This window comes from Episyrphus balteatus, chromosome 3, assembly GCF_945859705.1.
Source record: "Episyrphus balteatus chromosome 3, idEpiBalt1.1, whole genome shotgun sequence".
Taxonomy (NCBI): Eukaryota; Metazoa; Arthropoda; class Insecta; order Diptera; family Syrphidae; genus Episyrphus; species Episyrphus balteatus.
The window spans coordinates 72,945,093-72,958,144 of record NC_079136.1 but is presented as its reverse complement, the minus strand read 5'-3'; the positions used below and the strand labels follow the sequence as shown (position 1 = coordinate 72,958,144).

Here is a 13,052-nt window from a genome sequence, read left to right as displayed (position 1 = left end):
TTTTCCAATATATTCAGAACGGACGCTATTTTAAATACCATTTGGTCAGATTCTGTATTTTTCCAAAATACTATACTGCCCGGATTTGGCTTGGAAATCAATTCTTTCAAATTGTGAAGTGACCTGTGAAAAGTCCTCATTGAAAACTTGTGGACAGTAATCAAAAAACTTATGGGCAGTACCCTAAGATATCACGTATCCAGCGATATCCCTACAAAGGATTGTCTAAACTTAAATAAGGTTTATATGTTTTTTGTTTTTAAATAAGATAAATCCTACTGCAGCTTTACAATTAAATGGAGTCTATTTTGATATTTCGCGAGTGGCTCAAAATTCTGTCTTCAAAATTCTGCCAGCATATTGAAGCAAATTGTTGTCCGTAGAGTCGGTTTTCGGACAATAATTTTACTTGATAACGTTATAAGATAATTGAAAAAGTTTGGTATTCTATTTTTTAATTCGAACATTGCCAAATAATGTTAAATCAAATTTGTAAGTGCTATACCTAAAAATATTACTTGTTAAAGAAAGACATCTTTTTATGGTTTTCTTAGAAATATAACTATGAAAATACAAGAAATGTTGCCTATTTATCTATTCATCTTATGATTTTTATCCATATAGCTATCAAAATAAAAAATATGAAATATGGTTGTAAAGCCTGAACTACATAGAAACACAAAGTGAAAAAAGTACAAAAAGTTTCTAATTTTTTCAAATAATTTTAATTTTTAAATGTCACATCAATAAAATTGTTTTTGATATTTTGTACTTTTGTTTACTTTTTATAATTTTTTTGACTTTGTGTTTCGATGTAGTTCTAGCTTAATCGGTCAGAAAGTTTGGGACAAAAAAGAAAATATTTTTTCTCGTTATACACTGCGCGTCACTTGAATAGAAACAACAATTTCTCTTTAGAAAATTGCGATTGGCGCTTTGGTGAGGTAACTTAGTAGATTTTTGGTTTTGAATTTTCAAAGAGGAACTTTTAACAAACAATTTTGTAAAAACAAAAAACCCAAAACAGAAACCGTATGGCTACTAGTTGCGTTTTTTCGCATTACTTCACAAAAAACAGTGTTTTTTTTGCGTCACTTGAATAGAAACAAGCTCTTAAATTAGATAAAAATGATGAAAAATCATGGACAAAAATAATTTTAGTAAAGCAGTATTAAACTTTGACATTATTTGCACATTATAACTAATTGTGGGCTACGAGCTACCAATAGGCACCATAGGAAAGCATAAATAGAATTTAACATTGAAAATGCACTTGTACTGTACACAATCGTGGACCTAATTGGAGAAAGTGATAAAAGTGTTTGGTAACTTCTTACAAATTAAGAAAATGACATTTTCTACAATTTAAGGATTGAATAAGTGAAATAAACTTTCGTTTTCATCTGGAATGCATCTGTTTTGTTTCTATTGCGTTGTTTTTTCTGGAAGTATCCTTGTCCAATCTCTAAGACGGTTGTTTTTCCACGTTCCTAAACTTCCCAAGAGCTTCTACCATTATTTCTTTGTAAAAGTTTGCATCTTTTTTCGAAGCGTGAAGCTTCAATTTTGCTATTGCACATCATAAAAACTAAGTGTATTACTATAACACATTTTAGTGCCCTTTGGTGGCGATGCGATAAAAGTTATTCTTTCATAAACCAATGAAATAGGACTAATATTAAAGTGGTCCATCTGAGTTGGTATATTTTCCTTTTTAAAAACCACTCTTTACCTCACTTCTTTTCAGTTCGAATGAAGAAATTGTTTGTAATTTCAAAACAGACAAAAAAGACTACAGCAATACTTATCATAATTTAATAGTTAGCTCTTAAATTTAGATTAATATTAATTTGTTAAATAATCACTTTATTTTTTACTCAGTAATTTTTGCTAGATTTGATTCTTAAATTTTAAAAATCAAAAATAAAAAATTAAAAATAAAATAAAATCAATCACAATCATAATCATAATCATAAAACATTAATGTTGTTAGCCGAAGAAATAATTTGTATATTATAACTAAATAGTTTTTATAATAGGTAAATTATTTTTATTGTATATGTTTATATAATTATATATTAAAAACGCTTATTAAATAAATATTTTTAGCCCTGAAGATGAGGTATGAACCTCGAAATATATTGGAAAATTTAAAATAAAAAATGGCGTTTTTATTTGAATTATAAGGGAAGAAATACAACCACAAAATAATAATATTATAATTCAGCAAAACAAAATATAAAATATAATTAAATAGTTAACTTTTTTGTAATCTTATTAGAACTAAAAATGTTGTTATTTTACATTTTGAGGCTCTTTTAAAGTTGTGCAAATTTATCTAATAACTTCCATGATGGAACAAACCAACACATTACCATCGCACTAACACCACGTTTTGACCGATTTTAGCGGCAAAGTGAAGAAAATTGCAGCTAGTTTATAAATTATTTTTTTCTCTGCTCTTGATTTGGGTCTCACCTGACTTATTTTTTTATTCAATCACTAGTTTACGATATTTTAAATATACATATTCTCATCCAAATTTGGCAAATTTTCCAATATCTTTCGCGATTTTGCATAGTGCAAGTGCATTTCCAATGTTAGCTCCTATCTATGCATTTTCTGTGGTGCCTATTGGTAGCTCGTAGCCCACAATTAGTTATAATGTGCAAATAATGTCAAAGTTTAATACTGTTTTCCTAAAATTAGTGTTGTCCATGATTTTTCATCATTTTTATCTAATTTAAGAGCTTGTTTCTATTCAAGTGACGCAAAAAAAACACTGTTTTTTGTGAAGTAATGCGAAAAAACGCAACTAGTAGCCATACGGTTTCTGTTTTGGGTTTTTTTGTTTTTACAAAATTGTTTGTTAAAAGTTCCTCTTTGAAAATGCAAAACCAAAAATCTACTAAGTTACCTCGCCAAAGCGCCAATCGCAATTTTCTAAAGAAAAATTGTTGTTTCTATTCAAGTGACGCGCAGTGTAAGTAGGTAAATCAATCTTATTATATAAACACTCAAAAATACCCCTAAAAATGTTTTCTTGCAAAATTTCAAAACTTGTATTTTATAGTTAAAAAATAAAAACAGTTCTTAGCTCAGTATTGATTTTTTAGAATTTTTCCAACCCTTTTGCCATGTTTTTAACAAATTTATTAATCAAAAATTCAAATCTCTGCCGTTTGGAATATAATTTTTTTTACCATATCATTTTATCCCTATTTACCCTAATTGTAGAAATCCTTTCTTAAAGTTCACTTTCAGGATACAATCTTTCAAATAAATGTTAGATTTTGTCTTGCACTTGGCTTCATATGACTTGGCCTTTAAGATGGAATTGCAATCTATATCACACTGCTAAAATTTCTGGTGGAACGTGAGGATAAGTCACACTTTTTCCGTGTATGCAGAATGCAGCCTAGATTCATCCGTTTATAAGACGTTATCACGCCAAAATACATTTTTAACAAACAACTATAAATTTTTTTATAAGAATGTTAAAGCGTTTGACGCTTAACAGCTTTTTAGTTTTCACTTCCAGCGCTTCAATTAGACTTTATTTCTAAACTTGAATTAACAATCACTTAACATAGTTATGTACAGTATTAAATACAGCCCAGCCAAACTTTCAATTTTTCAACTTTGTGGCGCTACTTCTCAGACTATAACAAGAAAAAAAGTATACTTCCAGGGAGAAGCAGCGCAGCGTCCGCTGGCCGAAAATCAAACTGTCTTTAAATTGATATGAATTGAATGTAGGTAAGTACTTTTTTCCTTAAATTCCTCACGTCCAGAACTAATAAAAAAAATTCATGAACATCTTTTATGTTTTAACTGGCGTCACACGTAATTTGATGAAAATTATTTTAATCACGCAACTTTGCTTCTCTAAACTAAAAAAAAAATATATGTATATATTCTTGCAAGCAATTAGCATGTTTAATATTCTAAGAGAACTAAAATACAAAAATCTTATCAATTTCGTCATCGATATTAGGTTCTTTAAATTTATTAAAAGGTATCAAAAAAAAAAGAGTAGTTAAACTGCAAAGAAAACATACACCTTGCTATTTTTTTTTTTTTGCAAAAAAGTCAACCACAGAATCGATTGGATCAGAACTATTCTGATAGAACCAGTCTTCTTCCGAAAGTCAGAAAGTAAGGTGAACGGTCTTCATATGCCTTCAAAATTCTTATCATTATCAAAGTTTTCAATGAATTTTTGAAAGTCAATTGTTTAGTTGATTGTGAAGATATTTCAAAGTTTTATAATTATTGTTATTGTTTATTTCTTGAAATAAGTCAATATGGTGCAAAATATAATGTTGTTTGGATATTCAAAAAAAATATCAGTAAAGTGTGTACTTATTATACAAGTTATTTTGCTATCATTAAGCAAAGGTAAATATATCGTATATTGCACGCTAATGAAAGATACTATGTAACAGTGATTATATTGGAAATTGGAATGAATCTTCCAGCTAATTGTCATGTGGTTATTTTATTTAAACACTTTGATTTTTTTTTTTTTTTTCATAAACAAATTATTATTAATAGTGTAGGATTTAATAGTCTATCTATTTTTGTGTTAATTAAAGAAAAAAATATGCAATTGAAAGCGTTAAATATATAAAGTTGAATGTGCGAGAACATTTTTATGTTTCAAAATTAATTTTTAAAGAGGGAGTTAATTTAAAGCTTGTGACTATCCTTTTTGCTTAAATTCATAACTTTATCTTCAAGATCGCTTTTTTCGACGACATAAATTCTAAATTAAAAAGCATCAACAATTAATCTGTCCATAGTTTGCAATTCGAATTTTTTCTCACCTTCCCAGCCGATATTAAAGATTGGCTCTGGAATTATAATCAAAACAATGATAAAGCGCGGCAAAAATTGAAGTTGAAAAAAAAAACACAATTTTTGTGTGAATTTTGTGCAGTTGTATTTTGTGAATACATTTTTTTGAATAAAAGTTGTTTTTTTTTTTTAAATTACGAAAAAAACCTTTTCATCTCCAAATGAAGTAGGTCATTCAATTTCTTCCTAAGCAAAGAATGAAAATTGTTTGAGTCAGTTTTTAGAAAATAATTTTTTGTATAGGTAAAACATTTCCAAAATCTCTCAAAAAAATTGTGGTACGCAGTTTTGAAAAGATTATTTTTCCAAAAATTAAAACAAAATTTCAAGACAATTCACCACCCGTGTTGAAAAAATTGATTTAAAAAAAAAATAAAAAAAAGTTTTCAAAAATTTTCCTTGAAATCGGTTTATGGTATTCCAGAACACATCCAAAAATAATATTTCTATTTTAAAAATAGGATCCTATGCGCCAAAACCGGTTTTTGAGAAAAAAATTCAGTGAATAAAAAAATATTTGCTGGAGATACTTTTCATTACTGTGATTCCTACTAAAAGTAAGAACTTGCAACCAACAAAAAAAAAACACTGAATTATTTCTACCAAAATCCTAGAAGCCGTTTCAAAAAAAATTAAAAAATTTATTTTCGTCTTATCAAAAAAAAATGTATGCCCAATGATTAAAGAAAGACAAACAGATTTTTGCGACCTACTTTTGCTAATCTCATAGATACATGTATTTATTTATTTACACATACACAAGCACATAAAACTGATCTCATAAGATATAACCTATGTAAAGTTCAAATTAGAAACTTTGCTCTTTAAATATTGATATTTTGAGTACAAAATTTAAAACCAAAAATATACTTTTATGTCTCACACGAAAACGATAAATCTTTTTTTTCTATAATTTATCATTTTCAATAATATTTATCTTGAAAAAAAAAATATAATAGAAAATTAACTGTCACACTTGAGAAGCTTATTTATGTGACCCGTGTTGATAGTAGAATCTAAAGATAGTTAAATAACCTATATACATACAAGCCGGCTACTGATTTTGCTAATGATCAGCAAATATCTATTGAACTCAAAATACTGTGTTTGTTGTTTGGCAGAAAAAGCTTTTAAACAATTTAAATAGCACAAATATTATCTTGAACGGAAACTTCTACACTGAAAAAAATTCAGTGAAGAATTTGCAAAAAAAAATCTTTTTATTTAAAAAATCACAATTTTTTATTAGAGATTTTTTTGCAGCAGTTGTTTTAAAAACAAAAAAAATCAATTTTTGGTTTCGATACGATAATTTTTCACTGAGATCCATCCTATCGAAAATTTATGAGAACGTCAAAATCAAGAAAACGGTTTTATGATGGGTACCGTTAATAACGCTTCAAAAAATATTTTTTTTGATCAAAACAAAATTTTGATGGATTTTTATTCCGAGTGCTATTTTTTTTATTATTTTTATTCTGCTATTATATTATATTTTATTTTATTTTTTTTTTGTCTGCTGAGTTTTTTGCGTTTTTTGTCCATAACTTTTTTGTTAAGACAAATAAAAAAAACTAAAAAATATCGACCCTAGAATTTGGTTAATCGAAGCGATTTGAATTTATTTTTTGAAAATGGGTCCATTATTACAGTGGTGACGAAAGTCCAAACATTTTAAAATTAATTTTGTGCTATTTTTTGCGTTTTTTTGCCATAACTTTTTTGTTAAGATAAATAGAAAAAAAAAAAAAAATCGCCCCTAGATTTTGATTTAACGAAGCGATAGCCGTTTAATTTTTTAAAATCAGACGAGTTTTGTGACTTTGGTGGCTGTCCAAACCTCAACAGACAAATTGTCTGCAAAGTTCAGGATCATGAAAATACATAAATTGTATTTGCAAATAAAAATATTTTGCATTAAAAAATAATGTTATTGCAAAAAAATTTGTGGACGTTATTTCCTTTGGTTTGGTAGAAAATTTTCACGTGCGTATAAACGGTTAACTTAACAAAAAAAACGAATGTCCACTATGGCGTATACGTACTTTTATCATTCAATTCTTGGAATACGTTAAATGTTCTTGTATTTTTTTTACAGACAATTCAAATAATTACACTTAAGATAAATATGCTAAATTATTCTTAATTATCAATGAAAAAAATACTTTAATATGTTTCTTTTTAGTTTTGACTTTTGAGGATCAAACGAAGTATGTTTTTCCAAATTTTTTGAAAAAGTAAAAATATTATACCATTCTTTAAAAACTATTTCTGGTTATAATCATAAAACCTTTTTTAAAAATAACAAAATTTAATCCAAAAACGTGTTTTTTACACGTTACTCGTTTCATACAATACGAAAGTATGAAACAGATTTTTAAAATCTTTGAATTTAGTTCTTTTTTTCTATTACATTTTTGAAAAAAAAAATAGAAGTTTAACAAAAATAAAATTTTCAAACAAATTTTCGAATAAAAACAAGTTTCTAAAATAACCAACCAATACCACAAGCACGAAAGTCAAACCAGAAAAACACAAACTACAAACCATAAAAATATTTACTAATTTAATTTTTTGTTTAAGGTGCAAATAGTCACTTTGGATATTCGGAGTCAAACCAAAGAAGATGGGGTAAACACCATGGACATTGTTTTGGAAAACTCCAATCCCCGATTTCAATCCAACACAGCAAGGTATGAGTATGAGCAATTATATTAAATTAAATATTTAACTGCTTAAACCACATCGTCTTTAATCTTAAATTTTGTTACAATTAAATCATCAGCACCACTCACCCATTCCCCTATAATTAATGTATAATCAATTTAAATATGTTTGTAATTTTAGTCTGTCCCTTTGCATATGCCTGCTATTGACCTTATCGGGTATCACAACCTCCTAGCACACCCTCTAAAGCTAATGAATAATGGCCACACTGGTATGTATATGTAATAATATGATAATTGGATAGATTTGTTATCTATTTTTCGACATCGGACACCATAAGTTCTCTATAAATGTTAACACAACAATTAACCAATTATTATTTTCCTCTAGTTTCAGTAACAATTCCAAAATTCTCAAAAGAAGATATAGAGGGAGGAGAATTTAATCCCTATATTAGGGGTGGCAAGTTGCCCGGTGTGTTTGAGGTTGAGGGTGTACATTTCCATTGGGGTGACAGAAACAATAGAGGCGCCGAACATGTGATAAATGATATTCGATACACTATGGAAATGCATATTGTTCATCGAAATAAGAAATATGAAAAATTGGCCGATGCATTGGAACAAAAAGATGGAGCAGCAGTTTTGGGATTCTTTTTTACGGTAAAGAATAAACAAATTTGTCAAAAGCTCTACAATGTTTCAAACGATTGCATTAATTTTTTCATTAAATTATAATTATTGATTAATATATTTTTTTTTTTTTTCAATTTTTCTTAGCTGGATGATTCCGACCATGAAGGCTTAGCTGCAATAAATAAATATTTGCCTCTTATCGAAAATTCAAATGAATCCGTTTATATGAATTCAACATTTACCTTATCATCGCTATTGTCACACATTGATTTGGATAAGTTCTACACCTACAAAGGTAAGACTTTTTTGTTTGTTTTGCATTAATATATACTTCAGATAATGAAAGGCGTGATTTTGAAATAAATCGCTTATAATTGATTGTCGAAATTTAACTTGAAATAATAGGTACAACACACGTCTGGACTGTGTGATTCAGTTTTTTTTTTTTTATAATTAAAGAATAATAATTAGAAAAATTGGTGTCACTTAATATATTGGTGTAAAAACCCAACTCCATGATAGATTACAACATTTATCATTATTAGTTAGGATTTACTTACTAGGAAACATAAATCATTTTTTAAAGAATTAAATAATCGTAATTAAAAAATAATTTGTGTTTTTACAAATTTTGTTGTAAGTTTTCAGACTTTTGCTTAAAAATAAAAATGCTGTCCGCTGTTACGGTTTTTCACCTTTGAGTAAAATTTACACTTTACAATTAAACAAAATCTTGATTTACCTACTATTGCGAGAATTGAAATGAATCAAAGTAAATTAAAACACAAAATATATCGGAAAGAGTAAGAATTTACAGAAATACTTTGATTAAATAGAATATAGGTGCTCTAGAAGATTTAATTAAAAGTAAAAATCGTCTAGAATGATTCAGCGTGCAAGTATCTATTAATTACAACAAAAGCATACAAAATGAATAGGTGGTAGTTGTTTTATTTCATAGTAAACTCTTACACGAATAAATCAAGATAATATGTCTTTGTCTAATTTTATTAATCGACATATTAAGTTTAGTATTCAATTTGGCATATAAACCAAAAATAAAATGAACCATTGGGTGGAAGGATGTTTTTTTGGGTGAAGAGAACATGCGTATTTATTACTAATAACCGATTTTTAAAATAGAACCCGATTGAAATCTATAAAGATTGGAGTTAAATATTTATGAAGGCCATATCGTCCGCACACCGCCAAAACCGTGAATCTACATTTTTGGACACTTTCACTTTAATGGGTCGGTCCCTCTATTCACTACGTGTTGATCCCAATCCTGCTTCTGTTGCTCAGAAGCCAATACTATTAATTTCCGTTGATTGCATGAGTTTCCAAAACTTTAAAGCCGTTTTTTTCAAAACAACAATTTTGCAGATTCGTGGTTTTGGGTTTGTGACCACGATATAATTAAATAGGACAAAGTGTAATTAAATGTGACAAAGGGAAATGAAGAGATTTTACACGGAAATGTTATTTGGAGTTTTTTTTTTTGTTTCCTTCACTCAAGAAAAGCACCCTCTCATCGAGAGGATCATTTTATTTTGTGTTCCGATTAGATATGGAGTATATATGTATGCACTTAATTTCTTAACAAGTCATTGGGTTTAGAGGAATTGTTACAGTATTACCTCCTTCTTTGAAAAAAACACCATTTCATCCCAAAATTATTTTATGAAGTCTCCCACAAAAAAACATCCTTTCACCTTCCACAAATAAAGCTTATTTTACTTCTTGTAGGTACTAGAATACTTTCTTGAGCAAAGGATGATAAAATTAAGACAACAACTTGTGTATGTCCTGTTTGTTCTCAATAAACAATTATGGCGATTATGTTGCCTCTAGTTCACGGTTTTGTTCTTTGAATAAATTGGCAGAAAAAGTTCGATATAAATTGAATTTTGAATTTCTGTCAACAAAACTATAATCCGACTTAAACATTGGCAAGCATTTGAGTTGAAAAAGACGAAACAGAAACAGAATAATGAATTTTGTGTAGCACCAAAAATAAAAAAATAAATAAATCGAACATTAGAGGAAATGTAAATTTAATATTTTTTTGGTGAATAATGTGATGGCGATAAATTATGTTCAATGTTAACAAAATTGTACTAATATTTTATGGACTTCACTTAAATTCCAATTTCTAACAAAAAATAGTACGTATACACCATAGTGATATTTTAATGCTTACAAGACAATCTTGAACTAGGTAATTTGGTTTTGATAATATAGCTACTAACTTAAAACATTCATATTTTTAAATTCTTAAACGGTATTTTCCATTTCCTTCCATTTATTCAACCAATTATTGTCCGTACGATAATTTATCAAACTCGTAAGAATAAGTGGTGTTTGTTATCAGGAATGTCTATACAATTTTCCAGCAGATAAAATATATTGTCATATCTCATATGTAATAATTCAATAATATATAGAATATTCCATGTATAACAATGAAATTTTTATCAAAACAATTATTTTTTTAATATATTAGGTAGTTTTACCTGTGATAGACAGATTCATCTATGAAATACATAAATAATAACAAATTGTTTCTATTTTTTCTTTGTTTTTTTTTTTTTTTCAAGGTTCTCTTACAACTCCACCCTGTTCTGAAGCAATAACATGGGTTCTCTACCCTGAACCACTGCCAATATCATCTAAACAGGTACGAAGCTTTTGAGTAGTAGGTAAAAACCTTGTATACTTACTCCTTATACATTTTTATTTCATTGCAGATCTCAAGATTCCGTCAGTTGCAAGACAGCATTGATGGTGCCTTGGTTGACAATTATAGATCCTTACAACCGATTGGTAATCGACGAGTTTTTGTACGCTCAGTCAATGTTCATCACACACAATTGTCGAAATTGGAAAATGAAGTTAGCTATAAGAAATGGGATTGGTTTTTTTAAAACTTTCAGTAATGTATTCCAATAATTCATAGTTTTTGTTAACGTTCAATGCAATTTATATTTATTAACACTTATTACGTTTCATTTATTGAAATTCGTGAAATAAATTTTACTAAAACATTATTTTGTTAGTATTTAATGAGAGTTAAGTAACGCGTCTTCGGGGAACGATCTATATTCTATAACATCAACCATTCACTCTGAAATTATTCATTAAGCCTGCCTTCTTATCAAAACTGTATTGCCAGACATACGATATAGTCGTTTTGTAATATAAAATGAATTTTTAACACAATTTTAATAACAGGAAATATATTGATTGCAAAGCTGCAGCGATCACGAATACCATTCGTATCTGAAAATATTTACAAAGTATATTTATAACGTATTTTTTTTTTTAACTTTTGCTTTATGTTATTGAAAAGAAAAATGCATTTAAGACTAAAAGCTGAGTTTAAATTTATTTCTTCAATTTTATTTGAGACAAAAAAAGGCTTAAAAAATCCAATTTTTAGGGAAGTGGACTTGACCCACTGTCAGTGGCGTATCCAGAAAAAAATTTGGGGGGGGCTGAAAAAATTTTTTAATTTTTTTTTTCTCTCATTTTTATTCTTCTTTGATCAAGAGAAAAGCGCTGTGCTGCGGTACTGAAAGTGGTATTGTAGCATTTTACTGCTTTCGACAATTTCGTACTACTGTCTTTTTTTTTTACATTCAAAATAGTGTTTTTTTTTTTTAAATCTTGTATCGCAAACCTTTTACACAAACAGCGAGGTGTTCAGTCATCTTAAAAAAAAAACACTTTTATTCCTATGACGTCTAGTTTTTGATCTATACTCATCACTTTTTTCGATATAAACGCCCATGTTCCGCAATTCGACCGAGAGTGAATTGAAATCACTTTTCAATTTCACGTGAAATTGACCTTTGGTCGATTTCGAAAACTTCGAAAATGCTTCGAACTGTCAAAACTAAAGGATCATCCAATTTTATTTTGTTTCTAAAGTAAAATTACTGCTACTTTGAACATGGATGCAATTTTATTGGCAACTTTAATGGAAAAAAAGCAGAATTTAAAAGAAAATATAAGAAGAAGTCACATTATGGGAGACATATTAAATATGTATGTAAGTGAAATGCAGAACATGGGCGATATTATTGCAAATTTTCAAAGAAAAATTTGTTGGGTAGAGTTTAAAGCAATGAGGTTGCAAACACAGAGGCAGTGATGAATTATGATATTTCATTACTCATGTGTTTTATGCTTTTTGTATTAATTTAACACCAAATAAACATTACAAAACAATCAAAATATAAGTTTCGATAATATTGTGTCCAAAATTTGCAGATTCACTGAAAAAGGCATCAAATTCAAGAACAAAAACAAAGTGAACTGAATTGGATCAGAAAATCTAAATGAATGAAAAAATGCCGAACAAATCATTGCCCTATGGACAAGTGAATGCTCAAAAAGTCCAATGCAGAACGTGAAAGTCTCATAAACTAATTTCACCGGCACACAAAATAAAAAAAGTGTCATGTACCAGGAACCAGACCTATCTTTCTTAAAGTTTTTGGGCACGCTGAATCGAATTTCAAGTCCGTTTGCCCCTGTCACCCTCCAGTTTTGAGTAAAATGCAAAAAACTCAAAAAAAAGAAGTTTTGTGCCTTTTTTACATTATTCTCAAAACTGGAGGGTAAACGGGCAAAACGGACTTGAAATTCGGATTCAGCGGGCCCAAAAACATATAGAAAGATAGGTCTGGTTCCTGGTACATGACACTTTTATTATTTTGTGTGCCAGTGTTTTCAATGAAATTCTTTTTGATGTCTAGTCCGAAATTATATACTTTTTCATAATATGTTCCTTTTTTAATCCAAATCAGAAGCACAAACCGGAATTTGCTTAAAAAAACCATTAGCTATGTTGACCACTAAGATTTTGAGATATCAAAAATGTCT

General features: G+C 28.4%; 1 protein-coding gene across 1 annotated transcript; it reads left to right on the top strand.

Moving 5' to 3' along the window:
- Positions 1–4,150: 4,150 nt before the first annotated feature.
- LOC129915736 (carbonic anhydrase 2) lies at positions 4,151–11,212 on the top strand. Its single transcript, XM_055995398.1, has 7 exons — positions 4,151–4,401; positions 7,444–7,553; positions 7,708–7,798; positions 7,918–8,189; positions 8,307–8,457; positions 10,763–10,842; positions 10,913–11,212. The coding sequence occupies exons 1-7, from the start codon at positions 4,308–4,310 to the stop codon at positions 11,087–11,089; spliced, it is 975 nt and encodes a 324-aa protein (XP_055851373.1). The 5' UTR covers positions 4,151–4,307; the 3' UTR covers positions 11,090–11,212.
- The last annotated feature ends 1,840 nt before the right edge of the window (positions 11,213–13,052 follow it).